Source organism: Centruroides sculpturatus, unplaced genomic scaffold, assembly GCF_000671375.1.
Source record: "Centruroides sculpturatus isolate CEXI.00-Female unplaced genomic scaffold, Cexi_2.0 scaffold1281, whole genome shotgun sequence".
Taxonomy (NCBI): Eukaryota; Metazoa; Arthropoda; class Arachnida; order Scorpiones; family Buthidae; genus Centruroides; species Centruroides sculpturatus.
The window spans coordinates 224,489-237,194 of record NW_019385390.1 but is presented as its reverse complement, the minus strand read 5'-3'; the positions used below and the strand labels follow the sequence as shown (position 1 = coordinate 237,194).

Here is a 12,706-nt window from a genome sequence, read left to right as displayed (position 1 = left end):
CGCAACCGGTGTGCCGCGGCACACTGATGTGCTGTCACATGGTGAAAGGTGTGACGTAAACTTTTACATATTCTGTTAATTTCAAATTTTATTTATATATTTTTATCACAGTTGTTGTGTTTCTTATGTTTATATTTCATTCTCTGCCGCAGCACTGATGAAATAAGATGATATTTGTTTATTCTTTATTACAAGCCACGGATTTTTATGTATTCTAAGAAATTATATGTAAAAAAAATTGCTCACAGGTGTTAATGTCTGTTTAATAACAATAATAATAGGTTAGTGGCATTACGTAATTCTATTAATAGTATCATATCATACGTTTTTGAAGGGAATAACATTTTGGTGTACCGTGTTGAGTCATGGGTGTGCCGCAAGTAGAAAAAGGTTGCGGAACACTGTTCTACATCATTCACCAACACTCTTACAACAACTGGAAGATCGCCCCTCCTGCCCCATCAGCCACAAACCAATTCCATGATTCACTCTGTCACTCTCATTCATTAATAATACTAAAAGTTTTTAATTTCTAATTATTCCTAAGTGTTCATATAACTTTCTCTACATCATATTCTTCTCTAATTGAACAATCCTTAATGTATTAATCTGATATCTGTTCCCAACACAATGTTTAGTTACACTCAAATTCTTATAATCATGCTTTTGCTCTAACATATCCCTTGATTCTTTCATGTAACTCTCCCTGTCTCTCTGATGTAAGTGGATGGCTCTTTACATTCACAATTAAATTTGTATATAACATTTGCCTTTTTAAATATATTATTAATTTTATCTTTCTTTGTTGTTGGTGCTCTAGGTTTATATAATGCTTGTATTATATAAACCAAATATTATGTGTTTACTAGTATATTGAAAAAATGTACCTTGTTTAGCTTATATGGAAAAAGCCCACTGAGGAGGAAATATAATTTCCAAAATGAATCTGGGTAAGTGGATCTGCAGTCTGTGGATGCGATAACTCCTAGAAAATAACAGTGTTTGAACTGGTTACATATTGATATTACCACATAGTTTTAAAAATTCAAATAAAATCTACAAATAATTAAAATGGACTACTGTATAGTTTGTCATGCAACACTAAACCAATAAATTAATGTAAACATTTTTTTTAATTAAAAGAATGCTCTAATTTAATTATTTATCATTATCACAAGATAGCATATACTTTATGTAATATAGTAATTAATGAAGGTAGAATTGAGTTCACTGAACAACCTACAGTATATTTTTAGCTTGAAGAGCTAATTAACAGACTTTTTAATATCTGAAAATGCAAAATTTCTTTACAAAGACAACAGTTGTGCAAATTTTTCAGAAAAATTATTTAAAAAATGTACCAATTTTTTGCAAGAAGGTAACTTTTTAGAGTTTTTGACTGACTTTTTCATTATTATTTTTTTTTTTTGAAAACACAATTATATTTTTATGATGTTTTAAAATTTATTGTAAAATAGATGCATTTTGATTATTTTTCAAATTTTTCTTAAAAAAATATTAAGAAAAATATGTCTATAAAATGATGATAATTTAGCTGTTTAATCAAGAAAATTCAGAAAAAGATTTTAAATGTATTTTATTAATTTCCATTTTTTTGTGGAAAGAACAAGTTAATCTTTCAATTTAATTCATGATGTTGCAATATTTCACCCATTATAAAGTGTTGAAAAGAGTTTTGAAATAAAAAATGGATTTTCTTTTTTGGTTCTTATTAAGGACAGTTTTGGTTATCCATAAAAATTGAAACAGTGGTTTGGTAAAAGAGACCAAACTGCTGCAACACAACCGTGCAGGAATGTAACAAGTGACTGAACTGGTCGGAAACAAGGTAGACAATGTTCCCCAATTTCACAGGATGTTTGCATTTTGGCAAATTTTTCCAACCTAAGCTTATATCTGTAGGCTTAACTAAGATGCAACTATAATTTATTTTAATACTGATTATTTATATTGTGTCTTATTTATATAAAAGACTTGTATTTTAAAAAGACAGAAGTACTGCCTTAGTGAACTTATTAAAAAAAACACACACACTTATATTCTATATCATATTTATTATTTGTTCAAATTTTGTTTTGTAGGGAGAAAAGAAACCCTCTTCAAAGTAAATATCTTAAAATATTTAATGAAAGAAACAAGGATACAGAATTTGATGAAATTAATTTCAAAGTAATTCAGAATAAAGAAATTGAAAAAGTAACTAAAACGACTGAGAATTTGGAATTTGATAATGATTTAGTTAAATCGAATGAATTGATTGATAAAAATGAAGGTAACAAAGATTCTTCAGAAATGAACATGAGAGACAAGGATGAGGTTTGTGTCTCTCACATCATAAAGATAAAGAAGAAACTTAAAGAAAAATTTGGATCTTACGTTCCTCAGCTAAGCGGATCTCCAAATTCTGTTATCAATTTTGGAGAAGAGAAACCCAAAAAATCTAATCTTGAATGTTTTATTGAAAAATTTGTCAAACATACTGAAAAATCTCAGAAAGTCATTCCTGATGTTAAGAAAAGGTTTGTTAAAGTGCTTCTTTTATTTAAAATTAATATTTAAAACAAAATATCTAATTAATAAAAAAAATTTCTTTTTTAATAGCAATGAAAATAAAATAGCGTTTGAGAATACAAAAGAGATGGAACTTGATATGCCAGGTAATGTTTATATATACAAATAAAATGGTCTGGTATTTATAACATAATTATGTTCTAAAATGATTTATGATATATTTATCAAGGTGCAAAATTAATGAAACTAAAAGAAATGTTGAAAATCAAGATGGAGGAAAGAAAAGAAATACTATGTAAGAAAAGAATGGAAACTTATCAACTTGAAAATGAAGAAGGATTTGAAAATGATAGGTCTGATGAAAGTGAAGCAGAATTAACAGATCAGACAGATACTGATGAAGAAATAGCAGATGATGAAGGTACAGATTCTGAAGAAGAACAAGAACTCAGTGGTGTAAAGTACAGAAAAAAGAAAAAGTCTGCTTTTGTGGATGATGAAGCTGAAGATGATGATGATGATGGTGATGACGATGACGACAATGATGACAATGATGAAGATGGTAACAATGATGACAACTGTTTTAAAAGTGACGATGACTACAATGATAATAGTGATGATTTACCAGATTTATATGACCTTATTAACTGTAAGAGCAGCTCTAAAGAAACTTGTTCTACCCAATTGAAAATTGATGAAAAAACAAAAGATTTGGAAATTGGAAATGAAAATTCAACCTGCAATGGAGACACAGAGGAAAAAGAATTCCCTGAATTTCATTTATTTCTTGAAACAGAAGGTGAAATTATTATTTTAAATATGAAAAAGTTACTGAACCTAAAAAGAATGTTACACTTTAAGAAAACCATAAATTTTGAAATGGAAATGAAATTAAATATTAAATTGACAGTTCTATTAACTTAATTTTTGGGATTAAATCATTACTGTCCTTAAATGTTAAAGATTGAGAAAAATTCAAATATAAAATTGCTGAGTGAAACTAACCTTACATAAAACAAAATCCTGTTATGTACTGTACATTATAAATATGTATATTATACTTGTATAATATGTAGCCAATTTATTGAATAACAGTAGTGCAAGGCTTTACTAGAGTTATGCTTGTTGCAGAAAATAAAAGTAAACAGTCACATTGTAAGTATAAAAATTAAGTTTTGCTTTACGTAAAGCTACTTTAAAAGAAGATACCTACTTCTCATCTATTTAAATTTGTAAGTTTTAGATGAGAGTTGTTTTCTCAATCTACAAAACTTCATAATTAGAATTTTTTTTGTATTTTCAATAGTTGGAAACTTAAGTAATAATTAACTCAAATTTAGATGATGATTATTAGAATGGTTGTTACTGCTTTTGAAACCTTAATTTAATAAACAGATTTATTTCCATTTCTGAATTTGCACTTCTCTTGAATTTATGACTTCAGAAGAATCATTTTGAGATCTTATAATAATTTATTCAAAAGTTTGTTTCTTTGCAGAAACACCTTTAGATTCTGGAACATTATATTCAAATTTTGGAGATGATCAGGAAGAGAAATTAATTGAAAAACCAAAAGAACATGGTAGGAATTTATGAAGAATTATTATTTAAGAATCACTATTTTAAATATTTAAAATAAAACAAAAGTAATGATTTTAAGTATTGAATATGCAGTAGATAACTTAATTTGTTAGAAATTTATATATAGAAAAAATTAACAGCTAAATTAAATAACTCAATTTAAGATTAAACCTTTAATATTCATCAAACAGTTTAAGGAACAAATAAACATTTCAGTTACTGACTTTGAATGTATAACCTAATGATGATTAGTAAAATTCATCATTTGGTTATACATTAAATTTTATGATTCCAGAACATTGTAACCTTTGTTATTAATGCACATTAATTAAATTTTACTTGATTCTTTGTATAATTCACTGAAACTTCAGGTTATGAAACATTACATTAATAATAAGTTTCAGATTTTTCTAATACTAATTTGAATGGATAAAGATTGATTTTTAAGTAATATAACAATACATATGTTTGTAACTTATACATTGAAAGATTTTAATTTTGATATTTTAAAATTTCAGATATGGATCCACCAAATCCAATTCAGAACAATGATAATACCATAAATATGGATAATAGCTTTGAGTTTGGTAGATCTTTACCTCCTTATCAACCTGGAGGTGGATTCAAATACAATGGTTTTCAACGCCATCATATTGAAAGTGATTGTGAAGATTGGTTCAAAAGTTCATTGTTAAATTCCCAATACAATAAACTTTTGGTAGGAATTTCATTATTATTTTTATAATTTTCTTAAAGATTACTAACTTTTTTACATATTATTATTATATTTTTTCTGCCTGTAAATTCTTATTTTTAAGATAAATTAAAAGGCTCTGGGCTCCATTTAAGATACTTTTAGTTATGTATTCTTTTTTTCATTGCAGTAATAATATAATACAATATATAAAGATTTACTTAATTTTCTCAAAGGACTCCATATAAATCTTATGGGAAATGGGTCTTTGTTGATTTGACTGAATCTTTGATATTTTGTAGCTCTAGGGTCCTGATCAAGTCTTCATAGGAACAAGATCAGCGAATGTACAGTTTTTGAGTTATCAAGCATCCAAGATATGCAAAAACAATGTAAGTTGCACATGTGTTGCAAAGCCTTAAATCTTTTATTTCAAAATACAAAATGATGTTTTCAAATGTTATTGATGTTTGATATTATCTGTATTTCTCTTTGGGGAAATCATGCATGTATTACATAATGAAAGTTTGATTCTTGTGCTGTTTGGGTTCATACTGTGTTAATAGGTACATCACACTTTGCTATGTAGTTGCTAAGTGCCCTTCTCACAAAAGACTTGCTCAAAAGGCTGTATTAACTGTATCTTACATTATTTATGATCTCATCTATGTGAGATAGAATAAAGGAGGAAAGAATTGATAATTCCTTATTAATAATTATTAACTTGATATATCTTGAACTTATATTAACTTGAAATATCACAATTTCTGAAAGCCATATCAAGATATGTTAGTTTACTTGAACAACATCTTAAATACTTTTTCCAGCAACATTTTTGATCCATACAAAACATTTTCAATCCTTTTCCTAGATCTGTGTCAGGTTGAACATATAAAGTAGAAGATTTGAACTTTCAGTTCAAATCTTCTAGTTTTAATTAACATTCTTAGTGTTTTTTTTAAAAAAGTTTGAAATATTGTTTCAAATGTAAATAGCTACTTATTTAAGGTGTTGTTCAAGCTGAATTAGTTTCATCTCAGATAGAAGTGTTTTTATTGTTATTTGTTATGAAGCATTTCTTTTATAGCAAATGGCTTGAATATTTGAAGAGGAAAATACTGGAAAACACAATGGACTGTTCAGACATGAAGGATATTTTTTACACTATCTCTTGTCATAACAAATATGATGGGAAATATGTATAAACTCCAATAAATCTATTGTCAAACATCAATATTTGAAAACATCATTTTATACTTTGAAATGAAAAATATTGTCTCACAACATATGCAAATTATGCTGTTTTTGCATCTTGGACTCAATAGTTCTAAAACTGTCATGTTTTGATTTTGTGCCTATGGAAACTTTTGATCAGGATCACTAGAACTACAATAGATCAAAGATTCAGACAAATTTGGTAGCATTTAATTTTTATTACTCAGATTTACACAATAAAAAATTGAAAGCAATATTAGTAGAATTTGAAAAAATTCAATCTGAGTGACGTACTTTTTTAAAATTTAATTATCAATTCAGTTATTAAACTAAAGCTGTAGTGATTTAGTGCTATCAAAAAATATATTACTAATATAATAATGCAAAGTTTTTACTACTTCAGGATAAATTTAAATATTTAATTGTTGACAAAATATAAAAAGTTTTTCCAATGCTAACAATTAAATACTTAAATTTATTCTGTACCTTACATTCTGTGGCATTTCTATTTTGAATTCTGTTCTAAGACATGAAAATGGCTGAGAAAATGTTTAATGTATTTTTCTGTTAAAATTATCATGTAACAAAATTTTTCAAGTGAAATTTGTTTTTAAAGAAAACATATTGCTATAAATATCTTAATAATCAATAGAGATCAAATAATTTAATTATTTACTTTGATGTTAAACAAGAACTATTTTTTATAAGATTATTACATTCAAGATTGATTTAGAATGTAGCTAATGATTAAATTTGAATGATATTTTTAGTTTATAAAAGAAAGAAAAATGAAAAATTAATGCTTGAAGAGAACAATGAGCATTATATATAGATAAAGCGAGTATGCAAAAGTAAAAAAAAATTAAAAGAAATAATAAAAATAATAATAAGTCATTATGTTTGACAATTTGAAACCGTGTTGTTGTGTTCTATTTCTATTGTTTATCCTACACAATGTAGTGCAACTTAACCATCACTTGGCTTTTTTTCACCTTTATTCTAGTTGAATATCAACTATGTAAATAAAACTTTTCAATATAAACTAGAATAAAGGTGAAAGAAAGCCAAGTGATCATTAAGTTGCACTACATTGCGTTGGATAAACAATAAAAATAAATCATTATATTGAAAAGTTTTATTTACATGGATTTTTGTAACATTAAACTGAAAATTTTGTTTATAGTCAAATATTCTTATACATATTAAAAGTAATCTAGATCCAGGAAGAAATATATTATTATAGTAAATAAATTATTTTTATATGTTTAAAATACTCTACTATATGTATCAATTTATAGAGTAATCATATTTTGTAATAACTTAAGATTAAATTTACTTTTTTATCAAAATTACTTTTATATTACATTTTAATCAAGACTGAAAATTTGTAAAAGAATTCTGACTGAATAGCAATTCTCGCAATATATCTATTACTCTATCTGTGTTCTGGTATAACGATTTATTTATTTTACTTTTTCTACATTAGGAAGATAATCCAGAGACAAAAGAAAATGAAGTGACTGCTTCTAGTGAACAAAAAAGTGAAATGCTACGTCTTGATTCAGCTGAAGATTTTTCTCACTTAGCTTTGTCAGACGAAGAATCTCAGTATGAAAATAAGTATGTGGGAATATTTAGTTCTGGTATTTACAGAACTAAATATTGTAATAGAAAATATGTTAAATAACTTCAAACTTTCAAATTCTAATTATAAAACTTTTACTATTTTATGAATTACTTATTGTTAAACTATTTACTTTAAATAACTAATTTTTAACATTTGCACACAGTATTTTATAATTATAATAAAGTATGATATTATGTATTATACGCATAATACAGGGTGGGGCAAATAAAAGTAGCCCAGAGAACCGAGTTCCAGGGTACAAAGAAACACAGCAGAGGAAAAGAAATACAGTACTAACCTGATTATAGCAGATGTTGAAAGTGACCACCATTCATCTCTTGGCATCTTTGGGTCCTGTATTATTGGGCACATCGCATTATTGGTCCCATCTTCTTTCATCAGACGCTAACTTTGGCACATTACATTGCCAACATTTGAAACCATTTGTGGCAGCATTAATGGAGGAGGAAAAGACCTACAGTTACTTCCAACAGAATGGAGTAACTGCCTATACAGCCTGCCAAACCTTGGAGCACATTTACACAATCTTCACACCTGACAGAGTTGTTAGCAGAGGTCAGTCTGATCACGGCCCTAGCTGGCCACCCAGGTCACCTGATCTGTCAGTGTGCGATTACTTTGTGTGGGGAGCCCTCAAGTCTAAGGTGTATCACAACAACCCTCATAGTCTTCAAGAACTGCAGCACAACATTTCGGATGAGATAGCAGCAATTCCAGCAGTCCAGCTTTGATCCACTTTCAGCAACTTGCTGACCAGGGCCCAAAGGTGCCAAGAGATGAATGGTGGTCACTTTCAACATATGCTATAGTCAGGTTAGTACTGTATTTCTTTTCCTCTGCTGTGTTTCTTTGTACCCTGGAACTCGGTTCTCTGGGCCACTTTTATTTGCCCCGCCCTGTATAACATTTGATAGTTTACATCATAGTGATATAAGTTAAGCAAATGTATCATAATACTTACAAAGAAAAAGTTTAAAAATATAATGATGTAAGTTATGATAGGATAAAAGTTTTAAATAAGTTATGAGCAATCTGACATTGCATACTTTATCTTTTAACATTAAAAAAAGTTTTTTTTTTTAATTCTTAAATTGCATTCAGCTTAACAAATAAAGGGAGAATTCCTAATGGTCTTCAAGATATTTTGGATGGCAATTCCTTGCCTATTAAAAAAAATGATATATTATCACTGTGCTCTGGTAGTTTTCCTGGTAAGTCTTTGTATAGCTTCTTAGGAAAATAATAAATTTTCATATATTTTGAGAAAATTCTTTATGCTTTTTCATAAAATATGCATTTAAGAAAGTAAAGATTTTTGTTGTTAACATTAGGAAAAATCTGATATTTACAATGGACAATAAAAATAATACTATTCAAGAGCTAAATTACTAGGTAGTAGAATTAATTAGAAAACCACAACAGGCAATTTGTTAATACTTCACTGCAATATGATTGTCGAGATAAATCATCAGGATGTACGATTTCCTGCGCTTTTCCTGTTTTCAAATGACCAACGGACGTTGTCATGGAGACGCAGATCTGGCGATGTCAGTAGTTTTGAAACTCTTCCGTGGATTGGCTNAAAATAATAAATTTTAAAATTAAAAAAAAATATATATATATATATATGTTTTAGATACTTTTGAAGGAATGCTGAATACAAAAGAAACTGATGCTTCACAAACAAATTCACAAAATATGCAAGAATTATTAGCTCTCTGTTCTGGAAAATTTGAAAATAGGTAAGGTATTTTTTGAAACAATTTGGTAAAAAGGTAAAATTTTTTATAATGTTTTTTTATTTCTGTAGAAATAATTCTCGTAAAGATATATGTGAAAGTGAGGATAGTGATTCATCAGTGGAAATTAATTATAAGAGAAAAAAGAAAAAGCATTGGAATAAATTAGTGGTTGATGATTCTGGATCTGAAAAATCCTTCAGCATAAACAAAGGTGACTTAAATGATTATTCAAATAAAGAAGAAGATTCTGATGATGATGATGATGATGATAAATTGAGTACAAAAGAAATGGAAGAAGATACCACAGAAAAATTTACTGGTTTTCTGGATTCTAAAAGGTTGCATTTTCAATAAAAATTAGTTTTTTAATATTTTTTCATACTTTACAATAAAGATATTAATTTTTTAAATTTTCAGAAAATTTATTGATATAGATATTTATACCTTTATTTAGTGGTGGAATTAGAAAGGAATTTATTGAAGATGAAGCAGAATTATCAGGAAGTGATGCTAGTGAAGATGAGAAAGAAGAGGATGATGAGGATGACAATGATGAATTTGAGGAAGTTAACTTGCTCTCTGATGAGAATTTATCAGAAGAAGAATTGAAAAATCAAGTGGAACGACTACACCAGTATGTTGTTTTTATCATTTGAATGATTTTTATCAAGTGATTTTTCAATAATCTCAAACAATACTTAACTTCTTTTTAGTAAAGCAGTTTTGGACGAAGATAATCGAGAATTATTGTTGTTACAAGAGCGTTACTTACCTGATGGAGATTTGCATAGCGATGGTCAAGGAAGACAAAGAAAGTTTCGTTGGAAGAATATAGGTCAATTTTTCTTTTAATATTGTGTAAATAATTTTTACAGATGAAATTAAATTTTAAAAAGCTAAATTTGTGTGAAGATAAATTCACACAAATTTATCTTCCCGTACACAATGGCTAAGCCAAAGTTTCAAACCAACAAAGCAGCAGATAGCAACTTGCAGCTTTTCAAAGTGACATCATTAATCTTTTTAAGGTTTTATTTGATTATTTATTGTAAGAGCACTTACATTGAAAACTTTTAATAAAAAACTTACAACTTTTATAATGGATAATTTTTTATTTTGCATAAGCACCACAAAATGATTTTCATGGTGCTTCTAACTCTTTTGCAAACTTGATTTTGGTATTTCTTTGTTTTTACAACTTTAGAAAACATATTCAATCTATTACAGTCATTTCAATTTTTGTAGGAAAACTTCTGATAAAGCATGGCAACATTTTGAACATAGATTGTTTCAGAAAATAAAATGGAATTTTCATCTCTTTTTTTTTTTTTTTTATTTTTTTTGCATTTGACTTTTTTCCCACTTGTATAAGGATTTGTAAACTTATATTTTCTCATCTTTTCAGCCTTTTTATGTTTTTGAAGTCTTGCAAAGGTTTTCCTGCCTCTTAGGAATATTTCCTATACTATTCTAACAGGCTTGCTTACTTGAGTTTTTTGATTTTTGAATACTAGCATGTCTGTCACTTTTCTTTGTTTTTAAACTCTTAGAATCAATCTTTATAATAATGCATAATAGATCTTATAAGTTCTTTTTGATAATATCATTCTGTAGATACTAAGAGAACTTTTGTTTTCATATTCACTACAGATCTAGCAGACTCCCAATGGAAGTGATCAGATGATAAATTTATCAATTTAACTAAATCAACTTACAAGAAAAAAAAAGATAGTCTTTTAAAATTATTTTTACTTGTTATAGATGACAATCTTGCAATAGAAAATTCTGATCAGAGCAGTGGCGAAGATGATGGATTCGAAGAAAGTAATGAAATCTGGAGAATAAAGAGATATGAAAGAGAAAAATGGTTTCAAGAGCAACAGGTTGTATTAATATCTTGTTTAAATATAAATAAAATTTAAGTCATATAATTTAATTAATTTTATGAGAAAATGGACTTGAGTTACATAATAATTTTATTACATATTAAATAAAATTATTGTTAAAAAAATTAAGAGATTTTGTAATAATAATTTCATAACATGTTAATTAATAAAAAAAAATATAAATAAAATTATTATATAGCTAATAATATATTATATATACAGTATATTATAGCTAATGCCTATAATTGTCATTATCAGTATTTCACTCTTTATTTCAAATATAAATGAATAATTTAAAATTGTATAATTGAGTTCCTAATTGTATTACAGTTTATTAATATTACTATTTATAATGCTAAATTATTGTAATTGATAACAAAATTATTAATCAGATCAATATAATTCAATAAGTAGGTTATTAATATATATTTGTTAATTATCACTTCTATACCTTGCAGTGCAAAATTGTATTATCATAAAACTAGCAGATGAGCCCGGCATTGCTAGGGCAAAAAGTAACAATAGTGAAAATTAAGATTATTAGATTATAGCCAATCTTACCCATTTTTACCAGGTGCAAGAATTAGGTTCATCCTCTTCCCAGACTAATTAGAGAATTTTTAGATGGGTCTGAAAACATGTTTGATTTCTCACAAAAAAAGCCACATTTAAAATAGTACAGTAGAAGCTAAATTCTGGGTAATACTTTACCCTCTCCCTCTCCTCTGCGGGAGAAATTTCAGAAAGTCTGTTCTTTGTCTACATCATAGGTTCTCAAACTTATTTCGACCACTGCCCACTTTGAGATTAAAAAATATCTAGTACCCCCATATTTTTTAATTAATTTACCTTTTTACATTACCATCTGTTGTGTTGTGTATCTTAAAAACAGTTATTGCAAATATAATGTTTAAACATGCATTATTAAATGGATATGATATATAGGGTGTGACCCATATCCTATTTCTGAGATCAAAGACATAGGCAATGGCCCACGTTGCCCATGCCTTACGCTGCCCTTGGTCACAGAAATGATGCCCTTGGTCACAGAAATGATGTAATTTGAATATAAATTATTTATAAATACGTATGTCAAGTTATATTTTTATTACGACGCAAAATATATTTAAGAGTTTACGACCACTGTGCCGGGTGAGATGTTGTTGAAACAAAAAATGTTATGCATTCCATCACGTACATAAACAGTGTCGTAATTCACCAAGTGCAAATCGGCAAATTCGTAAAATTTTTGTTTATTTTGAACAATCCGGATAATCGAAAATCCGGATAATAGAGGTCCGGATAATCGAGGTTCTACTGTAAAAACAAAAAAATTGCATCTAAAATAGTACAGTAGAAGCCGTTTAACAGGAAACAGATTTCTTAAATAAAAGGGGAGGGGCATTAT

General features: G+C 27.6%; 1 protein-coding gene across 1 annotated transcript; it reads left to right on the top strand.

Moving 5' to 3' along the window:
- Window positions 1–940: 940 nt before the first annotated feature.
- Window positions 941–11,911, top strand: LOC111638445 (claspin-like). The gene is made up of 15 exons (XM_023384153.1): window positions 941–950; window positions 2,103–2,125; window positions 2,200–2,540; window positions 2,623–2,678; window positions 2,762–3,271; window positions 4,016–4,114; window positions 4,632–4,831; window positions 7,509–7,642; window positions 8,772–8,881; window positions 9,307–9,412; window positions 9,481–9,580; window positions 9,847–10,046; window positions 10,126–10,247; window positions 11,174–11,295; window positions 11,873–11,911. Exons 1-15 carry the CDS (start codon window positions 941–943, stop codon window positions 11,909–11,911), a joined length of 2,172 nt encoding a protein of 723 aa, XP_023239921.1.
- The last annotated feature ends 795 nt before the right edge of the window (window positions 11,912–12,706 follow it).

What these genes read in the sequence shown, in the direction of transcription:
- LOC111638445 (XM_023384153.1), top strand. An exon ending in TGAAAAACCAAAAGAACATG is followed by an intron (nt 4,115 to 4,631) that starts GTAGGAATTTAT and finishes TTAAAATTTCAG; the next exon opens with ATATGGATCCACCAAATCCA. An exon ending in AGCATTGGAATAAATTAGTG is followed by an intron (nt 9,581 to 9,846) that starts GTTGATGATTCT and finishes TTATTGATATAG; the next exon opens with ATATTTATACCTTTATTTAG.